This window comes from Oryza brachyantha, chromosome 4, assembly GCF_000231095.2.
Source record: "Oryza brachyantha chromosome 4, ObraRS2, whole genome shotgun sequence".
NCBI lineage: Eukaryota > Viridiplantae > Streptophyta > Magnoliopsida > Poales > Poaceae > Oryza > Oryza brachyantha.
In genome coordinates this window covers 9202036-9214022 of record NC_023166.2, presented here as the reverse complement: position 1 = coordinate 9214022, position 11987 = coordinate 9202036, and the positions used below count along the sequence as shown (strand labels likewise).

Sequence of the window (11987 nt, the reverse complement as noted above, 5' to 3'; positions counted from 1 at the left end):
ATCGTTCTTCCTACAAAAACAAATAGGCCCTAACCTACACGGTTTTGAAGCCTGTATCAGTACGATTTTATCACCTAGGAGATCAACCAACGGCCGGACACCACAACTAAACAGGAGGCGTTGAATTTGATCCGAGGGGCAAGTCCGGCTCAACTCAAATCATTATCTCCAGGATTTGAAGATCAATTTGGTGTTTGTTTATACCTCGATCGATCAGCAGCTGGAGCTTTCCTAGGACACGCGTTGTTTGGGTGTTTTTGCGTTGACAACTTCTTTCAACCTAACCGTCAAACCGAGAAAACACGAGCTTTCCTGGCACGAGGGTGGTCGATACTATTACTATCGATCAATATCAGTAGTCGTCGCCGTTAGTTAACCAAGAGGCACGTATGGTGTGGCACTTGGCAGGGCTATCAATTGGCTTTTTCGGATATATTTATAAACGAAAAGTTAGTTATAAATGAAACTTTATATGTGTATTTTTAATAGGCTAAAAAAACTATGATGACAAAAATATCAAAATATACTTTAAATTTAAGGATGAAAATTTTGAGTCGGGTTACTCAGTTTTAATCTATTAGTCTTAAAATACAGGAACTCATTATGAGATTAGACATGACCCATATCTAAATATATATGATCTTTTTTTTGCTTTGGCTTGTGCTTATATGTCAAAATTCGAATTTTTAACCTTAATTTTAGAGTTGTTTGTTAATTTTTTCATAGTAGTTTATTTTTTATATTTGTTTTTAGATCGCTAAGAACGTGTATATAAAAATATTTTATAGTAAATTATTATTCGTATGTAAATGCACTATTTGGCTTTTCATCTCAAAAAGTCAAAACGACAACCCTGATAGAGACTATTTAGATTCGTGGTACTCGCACCGTGTCGTGCCTAGATTGATTATTGATCGCTGTATTTTGGTACGTAGGGTAAGCAGCTCCCAACACCGCGTGTGATGTGTATTTGGACTTGGACCCTTCCAGTGGCCAATCGAGCTGTTACCTCCGTTTGTTTGCTCGGTTTCGGCACCAAAGACGCAACAAATCCTCACGCAAACGCAACGCATCCTGGGTGCCACAGCCTGTAGTATAGCACTAGCGCTGCAGTTTGGACCATCTGCAATCTGCATGGCATAATAAGCAACAGCTGGACACAGTACGTAGCAGCAATGAACGCGTGCGGTGCGGCCACTGCCAGGTGGGCCCCAACCACAGCACCATCAACGGCCAGGTATAACAAGCTAGCAACAGCACGCCACCAACAGCAACACAGAGAATATCATCCTTGCATCATCAAACAGCATGATAAAGGTGATGGAAGAAACGAAGGCAAAGCATTGCCAAATCCATTACATGGGCGAGTGAAGGGCAAGGTATGCATAGTCCTTCCTATTGTTTGTACCCCCGGAAAATAAACGTCCCAGATAACTTACAGATTACATTTCAGTAGCATCATAGTAGCAGATTATTACGCGCTCCAAAATGCACCTCGACAAGTAACAGCCGACATGGCAATAATCGTCGCAGAACAAAAAATTCTCTAGCCAAACTGAACAAAATAGACAGCACAGCAGGGATTCACCCCCCAGAGCAGAAGGTAGATATAAAGAGTGGTCTCAGGCTCTCTTAGCCTATGAGGAGCTTGTTCTCCTCCAAGAAAGAGTAGGTGGGGACCTCCAGGTTGAATGGAGCGGGGCCCTTGCGGATCCTTCCGGAGATGTCATAGTGGGAGCCATGGCATGGGCAGAACCAACCTCCAAAATCTCCAGCGTTGGGGAGAGGAATGCAACCAAGGTGGGTGCAAACACCAATGACCACTAGCCACTCTGGGTTCTTCACACGCTCTGCGTCCTGCTGGGGGTGGCGCAGCGACCCGACATCCACACTATTGGCCAGTTTGATGTCGTCCTCTGTCCTTCTTCGGATGAAAACCGGCTTTCCACGCCACTTCACAGTCACTGTGGTACCAGGCTCAATGCTTGAGAGATCCACCTCCAGGGAAGCAAGTGCAAGTACGTCCTTGCTCGCAGACATGCTCAGCACGAATTTTAGTACGAGGAGCCGCAGCAATGACGCATAGATGAACCTCCCACCACTTAGAACGAAGTAAGCGAATGCACGCTTACTGGGATCCCCAGGTGCATGCCTCTCATGGTTGTACTCATCATACACCACTTTTGGGTTTGGATTCTTCAATGCAGCAACAGTTGCAGGTAGTTCAGCCAAGCCACTATCTTGGTTCCTTGGAACAAGTGTTTCAGATGAAGAAAACCCTGCAAGAGAATCACACGTTTCAATGAAAGACAAACATGGTTACACAGCAAAATTGCAGTATAATGGTGCATAATGAAAACTACTATTGTACTCAGCATCAACATACTATCCTTACTAACAGGATAGTGAGCTAATTAGTAGAAGTTGGTAGTGAGAAATCAGAGCATCCTAGCAGGAATGTAAGCACAAGATGAACAGCAATATTGAGCACCAGTGATTCTCATGTCCTGTACATATGAAAATACCATTATTTGAAGAATTGTTTGATTTTGGTACATACTATCCTTACTAACAGTCAACATATTGTTAAAACTGAATCTGTGGAGGCAGCGGAGCAGCATGCTAAAATGCTACTCCCTCCGTTCCATATTATTAGATTTTCTAGGTTTGCCTAGATTTATCCATGTATCAACGTATATGTTTTGTATATATGTCTAGATTCACTAGCGCACATATGAATCTAGGCAAGACTAGAAAGTCTTATAACGTGGAACAGAGGGAATATTTTTGTACAATGTTATCTGCCATTTAGAAGCATGCTACACAGCCATATAAACTAAATCACAATTTACATGCAGATTGACGAGTAAATCACCAAATGCAACATGATACTAAGACAGTTGACAAACAGATAAATAACCACATGCTACAAAATCGTACATAGACTTATACAGCTACTTCACGAAACAGTACGGGCCATTTGAAAGGCAAGAAAAGACTATACAAGTGTGACTAAATAAAATAATACAAAGAACTAAATCAGATGTCGTATAGAGAAATACCATGATGATAAAATGCCTATCATTGTCCACCTGTAAATTCTAATTGACATCGACGCACAAAGCGTCAATGTTACTACGATCACGACCCGTTTCCGTTTCAGATTTAACTACCCAGCTACAATATGTTCAACTCTTATGGTGGTGTTTCTTGTCATGTATGGATGAAGTTCAGGTTGTACGCATAAAGAAGGGTGGACGACAAGAGATACTAGCACTTGCATATACCACTAAAAAAAGCATGCTTATAAGCAGATGACACCTAGGCACAAAGCATCATTGAAGCGCGGATAGCAGTCAAGCACAAATTACTCGATCCAGCCAGCCCAGACATCACCGACGATGTATGCAGAAATCCATCAATAAGAACAAAACACGCTAGAATAATCCATGCTATCGCCCGTATCATCGCACGCGGAGCCGCAAAACAGCCGCCGCGGGAACCCTATCACCCGGCGTGGATCGCCTGCGCTATCCTTCTAGATCAAGCACCTACTCCCCCAATTTCCCGAACCAAATCTAGGGAGACACGGCGGGAAACAGATCACGCGGGGCGGGGGACGGGTACCTCTCGCGGCGGCGAAGAACGGGGACCCGATGGCGAACCGCGGGCGGACCCGCCCGTCCTCGCCGTCGTCGTCGTCCCTCCCGGCGAGCGGGCCCCTCGGCCCCGCGGCCGCCGCCGTGGCGGCGGGCCGCCAGGAGAGGGGTGACGAGAGCCTCCTCCCCGCAACCCTCAGCATCGTCGTCGTCGTCGTCCTCCTCCTCCGGGGAATCGGGGGCGAGGCGGAGCTAATCTGGTCGCGGAGGTTAGGGTTCGCTCGGTCGCCGGAAGAGGGTAGAGAGAGAGAGAGAGAGGAGAGAGAGGGCGCACGAGAGGCGGAGCAAATATTGCGGGAGGCGGTGGGCTTCGATGGGCCGGATTGGTTTCACGGCCCCAGATTGCGGGTACCGGTATAGCCTTTGGGGAAGTTACGATTCGGAGAAGCAGCCGGTGAGAAGTTGGTTTATTAGAATTTAAAAAAGAGTTAGTTTCTAAGTTTCTAGTTTATTTTTTGGATTCTATAACTTTAGATTCTTAGAAGCTTAGCGTTGTTTAGGAGAGTTTATTACTTTTAGAGATTCCGTGCCAGGCTCGTGCTCAGAGCTCTTGTTCTGTACAACAGCAAACTTACAAACCGTTCTCTTTTTTCCTCCGAATTGAAAAGTTACCAAATCTTGAAATTAAGCTCGATTTGTGTTGGAGCTTAAAGTTTTCCGGACTCTCTGGACTCGAAGGAAAAAAAAAAGGGAAAGGTTTGGTTTGGTTTATACCTAAAGTTTGCGGTTGTAACAAACGAGTGCTTTCTACATCTCAAAACATTAGTTTTCTTTTACATGATTTTGACCAGGCATGGTACGTTTGTCAACAAGTATCCAAACAAAAGTATAATGACATCACATGCCTGACGCTAGTGTAACATATGTACTGTTTTTTAAATTATCGAAAGTTAACATATGCTTTTTTTTCTTTAAACAGTTTTGGGCTGGGTGTGATTGTACTTCTAAAACCGACAAGAATAGCTCCAGTATTTCGGACAGAAATCAACGATATGACAATGTAAAGACCATTGATCACACATTCACAGGATACAGACACATTCACGAGCAAAAGCGAATTACACGGAACTAATCAGTGGTAGGCCACTCCAGATATCAACAAAAAACAGGAGATCATCTGCAAATATGTAAAGAATTCATCGAGATTACAGAACAACGCTCAGTGCTGCATTACCAAGCTGTTAAAAACACGTATCAGAAAAGCAGGATGGCAGCAGCCAAGTTAATCCCAGGGCTGTTGCACTGCTTGGCCCCCCTCTTCTTCACCTTCAGGTTTATGATGCTTCCTCATCAGCAGCCGAGGCGGTGTGGGCCGGGTACCTCCACATGATGTCTGCCCAGGTGCTCTGCCCGTCTGTTACTTCCTTCACCACTGAGGCCACCTCGTCGACCTCGACGCGGATCTGATCCTTGCTGTCCCGGTCACGGACGGTCACGCTCGTCGTGTTGTCGACCGTGATTGCCAGGGGGACACCGATTTCATCTGTCCTCGCATAACGCTTACCAATCGTGTTACCTGCAACAGGGCCAGAAACAGCGAGCTTGCTAAACGATGGTGGACAGGATCGCATTTCCCATCCCCAGCCAATTTCTTGCACAACTATTATACTACATTGCATAGTACCATGAGATCATACTGACACAGTTTGAAATTTTAGATTTTTTTTTAAAAAAACAAACTTCATTGTCCGATTGATTCAATAGAATATTTTGGAAGGAAAAAAAAATCCAGGTATGTAGCATAACTAGTAACAATCTGTTGAAAATATAGAACAACAATGAAGTTTTGCCATGGTAGCTAACTGGACTGAAGTTTTAATATTTTTTGTATGGAGTAATTGCATGTTCTTAGCCCTATTTTTCTAGCTGTGATTTTGCCCTCATTTTTTTGTACTGATAACATCAATCTGGATTAAAAATTAGCATTTGATTTAAAAGGTTCTATGGTTTGCTGTCTTCCAAAAAGGTGGAAAACTTACACCTGTGTAAGCTACATAGCAAGTAGAAAAGATTGAACCGTCAACCAGCAAAACATAGAGAGCTACTCCCCTTATCTATAAGTTCAGCATGCTTGGATATGAAAAGCTAACTTGAGCAATGCACAACACTTTTTAAAAGCAAAAACAGGTGGATATTATAATGCTTCATATGGTTAAAATTGAAATCAAACACATTAAATTTTATATGCTTCACATAGTTCAATCATGTACCTGTCATATCGATAATGTGAGAGATCCCAGCTGTCGTCAATGCTTTCGAAATTTTCTTGGCAACAACTTCAAACTTTTCAATCTTCACCAGTGGAAAGACAGTGCACTTGATGGGAGCAACAAGAGGGGGGAAACCAAATACATTCAACTGCTCATCCTCCGCCTTCCCAGGTCTTTGGTAGAAGCAATGTTCGAACAAACAGTAAATAATTCTCCCTATGCCAAAGGATGGCTCTATGACAGAAGGAGTAAATTTCCTTTGATGTTCCTTTTTCTTCTCCATGTTAATTGAAACCATGTTGTTCTTTATGGTGACATCTTTCCCAAGAGTACACACCTTAAATTCCACCTCCCCTTTAGACTCTAAAGCTGATTTCATATCCAAAGCTTCACTCTCGCTCATTGCCTGCCAGCAGAGAAAGTAAGCACTGATTAAACAAAACAGCAATATAATGCAGCTGGTCAATATGGAGATGAAACTTACCTCCAGTGCTTCAAGAACCATCCTTTGATTTCCTTTAAATGCAAGACCTAGTTCCTTCTTTGATGGGGTTATAACTAGCTTCTGAATATGTCAAAAAATAAGTTATTAGCAAAGCATATAATTCAATAAATAATCAATTGATACAGTAGAAAAAGCACAGTGCTATTTATTCAACCAACAGAGTGAAGTGAGAAACTTGTACAGAAAAATATTAAATCTCACCTCCACTTCTCTGGGTTCTGCAAACTTTTCATGTGCTTCAAGTGCAACACCACTTTTATCCTGGCCAGTGTTGACAATAGAATATATGAATAATTCACTTATGGCTGTGTCCAAACAAAAACTTCAGGCCTTGTTTGGATGGGCAGTAATCCTCTGGTGGCTGAGCTAATAAAGCATGTTTGACAAAAATATCATCCCCCCCCCCCCCCCCCCCCCCCCCCCCCCCCCCCCCCGCCCCCTGGAATCTGTTTATAACCACAAAAGGTGGCACAATGTATATTTCACAAGTTTTTAACAAGGTCTACTTTTGAGCTCAGCTCTCTTGTAATTGAATTTTCACTTAAGAGATTTAGTTTGAAAGGGACAAATATTTTGATAATGGCAGTTAAACTCCCAGCAAGTCCAAGTGAGTTTAAACGTTTAATGTTAGATAATACGTACCGAGTGAGCACGCAAATCATATGCAGATCTATCAGCAATTCCAACACACTCAATCCACCCAAATGAGCATTCAATCTCTGCATCCCAGCAATCAGCAGCATAGTGAGCCATTTCATTTGGCAGGTGCTGTCGGAACCGTAAACGATCTTTGTCAATTCCAAGCTGTGTCAAGAAGAGATACACCCTTCCAATAAAGTAGCCAAGGGTTTCATTGTTAACAGTTCCCTGCCAATTGCAACAGAAGTTACTTAAGAGACAGACAAAAAAAAATAATAGCATTAACTAACAGTTAGCAATAGCAAAATGAGGGTTTAAATCCAATATAGCCATAATGTATATGTCAAAGAGCTTTTGAAAAATAGTACCTCAGATACAGCCTGTCCAATGTTAAGTTTCATGGCTGATTTTCCTGTCAGTTGTTGTTCTCTTGGAAACATCAAGAACTCTAGATCAGAAACATCACGAAACTTTGGGTGGGATTTGTCCTCTGGGTCTACAAAGTGCTCAATCTCTGCTAAAGTAAACTCTCGGACTCGCAGAAGACCTTGGCGAGGAGATATCTAATGAAAGAAGTATGTCTCAGACCATGTAGGTTGTTTAGTCAAGAAATAAACAGTAATTATATCATGGTTACTGCCATTACTACTGCATTTTACCTCAACAAGAAACATAGTTTTTTTTTTCTATGATATGTTTTACATCACATGGTAGAAGCTAAATATAACAAGTGGATGGTCTGACAGAAAGTTTAGCGATTAAGAATATCATGCCTCATTTCTGAAGGCCTGACCAATCTGTGCTGCGGCAAAGGGTAGCTTGTTGCCGTTGTAGTAATACAAGTCTTTGAAGTTCACAAAGATACCTTGTGCTGTCTCTGGCCTCATATACCTGAAAAACAAGGAAGCACATAAGTTCAAAGCAGAATTAATGAAGTATAATATATTGAGCTGTTCTTGACCTCACCCTGGGCTCAAGCCTGATGGTCCAATTAAAGTTTGAAACATGAGATTGAAGGGGTATGGGTCTGACAATGGGTTCTTGGTGTCTGGAGCAACAATGCCATACTCCTTGATCTTAGCACCCAACTGCTCTGCAGACAGATCATCCAAGACAGCGAGAACATGGTTGAATTCTGCTGCCTTCTCTGGTGACAATGTGTTGTCCTTCTCAAGCTTATCCTTGCAGAAGTCCTTGAGTAAATGATCAGCACGATAGCAGGTGCCTGTCTTTTCATCTTTAACCATTAGATCTGTAAATTTGTCGACATGGCCAGAGGCCTTCAAGACAACTTCAGGTGTTACACATGGACAGTCCACCTCTAGCATCCCCTCCTCCAATACGAAATGCTAAGAAGATACAAAAGTAGATGGTAAGTCAATGATCTATGCATAAATACCACATTATCAGAATGTATAGATGACAAAATACATACTAGAATGATGCCTTGGACACATGCTAAGAGTTACATCCATGTATAATTTATTAAATAAAACAACTTTCCTGTTACCACCAGCTACCATAGCCCATAGGGGAATTGTTTCACATACATCTAAGCAACAGCAACATTAGACACACTGGCTATTCGGCACTAATAACATTTACATTTACACTCGTTTCAACTGATATGCCACAGTATCCACATAATTTGCAATCACACTTACCACAATATAACAAGGAAAGAAGGTACAACTGCGTTGTAACCTCCCACATCTAGGAAGCACACTAAACACAGGTTGACCGACATATTTAGATATGATGAAGGATACCATACCAGACCAGACCAATCCTTCCTAACCTATAAGCAAGACGGATCCCCTCCCATTTCCAATCAAGTTAGCAGGCCTGAGCTCTGGAGCTTATAGTAGCCATCTTTTTTATCAAAAAAAGGTAGGAAGTTTCAGCAGCCACCACATACTGCATCACTCCACAAGTAGTAACACTAAGAACACAATTCCAGCACGGCACATCACTGAACTACTCTCTACTCGCAAGTTGCAAAATAAAGGCCCAGCCTTTGGCAAGACCACGGCCAGTATGGCCAAAAATTGAGCACACTACTAGCTCCCTGCGCAGCTCACTCGCCGCGAAAAAAAAGAGGCGCCGTCTTTCCCTCGAACGCCACCTGAAATTGGGGCCCCAATCTACACGAAGAAAAGCACAGGGTGAGGTGAGGCGAGGCGGGGCGGGGCGGGGCTACCTGGCGCCAGAAGGCGAGGACGTTGGCCTTGACGGCGCACCCGGGGGGCCCGTAGTCGTAGAGACCCGCGACGCCGCCGTAGATCTTGAAGGACGGGACGTAGAAGAGCCGCCTCTCCAGCGTGTTGGTCACCGCCACGCGGAACGCCTCGCGGTTCCCCGCTGCCGCCGCCGCGGAGGCCGAGGCCGGTGCGGCCGCCATGCCTGCGGCGAGGTGGCGGCGTAGCAAGAAGGAGGCGGCGGCGGCGGCGGCGAGGGGTTCAGGGGAGCGAGGCTTCGCTGCGGCTGCGGCTGCGGCTGCGGCGCGTGAGGCGGAGAAGAGGAGCAGCAGCAGCATGAAACGCGCGATGCGAGGTTGGGAGGGGGCGGCGGGGGGTGACGCCGACGCGTGGGGCCCACATGTCAGTGGTCGTTGGTTGGGCTTTCCGTGGGCCGTGGGACTGTGGACGGGGTTTTTTCCGTGCGTACAAACGGATTGGGTTGACAAAACTGGTTTGGGCGGAGTGGACTGCAGGCGTGGCCGCGGAGGAGAAAAGGTCAAAGGAATTTGGGGACAGAAATCTATAAAAACTAATTTTTTTTAAAAGTACCAACAGAGTCATGCTTAGCTACCGCGCAAGAGCGTTCACCGTTGCACTGTTTATGGATAGAGCCGTGCTGAACTGCCATGCAAGACCTTTCATTGTTGCACTGTTTATTTGCCACCCTAGCCATTTGATTTCTTCAACAGTTCATCGAATGCATCCACCTATACTCCAAACCACGAGAGAGAAATTAGTGAGATGTGATTGACGATACACGCAAGTTTTTAAGATGGTACTTTTAATTTTTACTGGTAGTATATTAGGTGTATTTAAAATATAAGTTTGATTTGATTTTAGCACAAAAGTCCCCATGTTCATTTGTTTCTATTTCACGCTATTCTATATGATGGGAGAAATTAAGCGATTCGAGTACCAAATATATTTACATGACTAGTGAACATGTGGCATGAGTTCAAAAGAGATATTTTCAAAATATAGAGCAATGTTGTATCTTACTAAAATTTGTACGCCTGTTTTAAATTTAATTAATTCATCGGTCCTAAAATAAGGTCTTATGGTGTTTTTTTACAGGAAGAACATGTATAGATATATGATTATAGTTGGTTTAGATGATAAAGTAGTTAGAGAAATTTAATGAAAGATGGTTGTGATCGGTTAAAATAATACAGTAGGTGCAGAAGTAGCTATATTTTGGAGAAAAATTGAATGGTACAAGTAGCTATATTTTTGACAAATGGAGCGCACACACTCAACTTGAATTGGATAGGAGTGATATATAAATGAAAAATACTTTAGTTCTATATTTAAAATGGATTATTGATAGGTTTAATATCATATTTTTGCAACAAAACCCATGTTTGGAATATGAAAACAAGAAGATTTGAACACATGAGATCTTACGGGCTAAGACCCCATTTGAAAGTGATTGTTGGGTTCATTAACATGATAAGATAGTATTTTAAAAAACATCCTTCACAAAATAGCTTAAAACAGGATAATTTAGCTCTAAATGTAAAATTCGTCGTGCCACCGTTTTTGGCCATCGCTCGCGCCCGAGTGGTCGTTTGTCACGTCACCTTTCCGCGCTCCTAGAGGATGGCAGGAGGTTAGTTTTGTGATTTTTAAAATGCAAAATTAAATTTGTAAATTATTTAATAAATAAAATTCAAAAAATTCACAGCCTGCTGCCAAGTAGATGTGGCCAGAAAGGTCTATTGATGGTTCCCAAAAGATGGCCCATCAGAGATAAACGTCTCCAATAAGAGCCCATTAGGAAATGGGCTAGTTGGGAGGTAAGTGAAATGAGACCCGGCCCACAACAATTAACGTAGTTCATCCCATCATTTTATTTGATTAAGAAATACTACAACAATTTTTACACTGAGGATCTACCACACATCAGTTAAAAATAATTAATTACAACTAATAAAAGTGGCTTAAAAATTATAGACGACACATCTTCATATAGAGTTAGCGGGAATTCACATAACCGTTGTTCCTCCGGTGGGTTGCAATTGTAATGTAGCCTTTGTATTTTTCAGATAAAAGACAGAATATCTAAAGTTAACAACAAATAATAATGGCAAATGATAATGGTCCTCTATAGCTGTTGTAGGTTAATTAATTGGCGTTGATGAAATATTCATATAAGATGAATATTACAACTTAATTAGATTGATTATGTGTAGGTGTGGAGCCTGGTCTAAAACGTGTTCGGCGACGAAAATATACAGGGGTGCTTGTTCAAGGCCCATCCAACAGGTAAAAATAGAGTTATTTTCGTAAACGGGCCTTTCATGTTGCCTTATTGCGAAAATTTCTTTTACATTCAAGATTATTTTTATGTAAAGTAGGGTTGCAAGTGAAAAAACATATTCATAATAAAATGGTGAAAGATGGACGAGGAGGGCTAAGTCGATAGCCCTCCCTCTCCTTATATATCCCATCTCTTGGTACACCCTTTCCTTCTTGATCCCCTCTTCCTCCATAGATGGTGACAATAGCGAGCACTACCAGTGCGTGTGACTAACATATGGGTTCCATAAATTTTTTTAGTTTTCTGGGACCTACCAAGTATCTTTTAACTATTTTGTCGATTGTAATTACATGTTAGGGCACGAACAATGCTACAAGCTAGAGAGTGGTCTCAACCTTACACTTCAGATTCTAGCAGAGGTGGAGGATTGAGGAAAAAATTGAGCAGCTTATGCATGTTTCAAATAGCTTCTAC

The 11987-nt window shown here is 42.6% G+C and overlaps 2 protein-coding genes across 2 annotated transcripts; both read right to left on the bottom strand.

Moving 5' to 3' along the window:
* Nucleotides 1–1321: 1321 nt before the first annotated feature.
* On the bottom strand, nucleotides 1322–3937 carry LOC102721731 (cytochrome b-c1 complex subunit Rieske, mitochondrial). Its single transcript, XM_006653286.2, has 2 exons — nucleotides 3628–3937; nucleotides 1322–2279 (listed from the first exon to the last, which is right to left on the bottom strand). Exons 1-2 carry the CDS (start codon nucleotides 3800–3802, stop codon nucleotides 1633–1635), a joined length of 822 nt encoding a protein of 273 aa, XP_006653349.2. The 5' UTR covers nucleotides 3803–3937; the 3' UTR covers nucleotides 1322–1632.
* A 715-nt stretch (nucleotides 3938–4652) lies between these two features.
* Nucleotides 4653–9549, bottom strand: LOC102721445 (glycine--tRNA ligase, mitochondrial 1-like). Its single transcript, XM_006653285.3, has 9 exons — nucleotides 9214–9549; nucleotides 7980–8362; nucleotides 7787–7904; nucleotides 7382–7576; nucleotides 7017–7241; nucleotides 6576–6635; nucleotides 6354–6434; nucleotides 5870–6275; nucleotides 4653–5175 (listed from the first exon to the last, which is right to left on the bottom strand). Exons 1-9 carry the CDS (start codon nucleotides 9547–9549, stop codon nucleotides 4934–4936), a joined length of 2046 nt encoding a protein of 681 aa, XP_006653348.2. The 3' UTR covers nucleotides 4653–4933.
* Between the last annotated feature and the right edge of the window lie 2438 nt (nucleotides 9550–11987).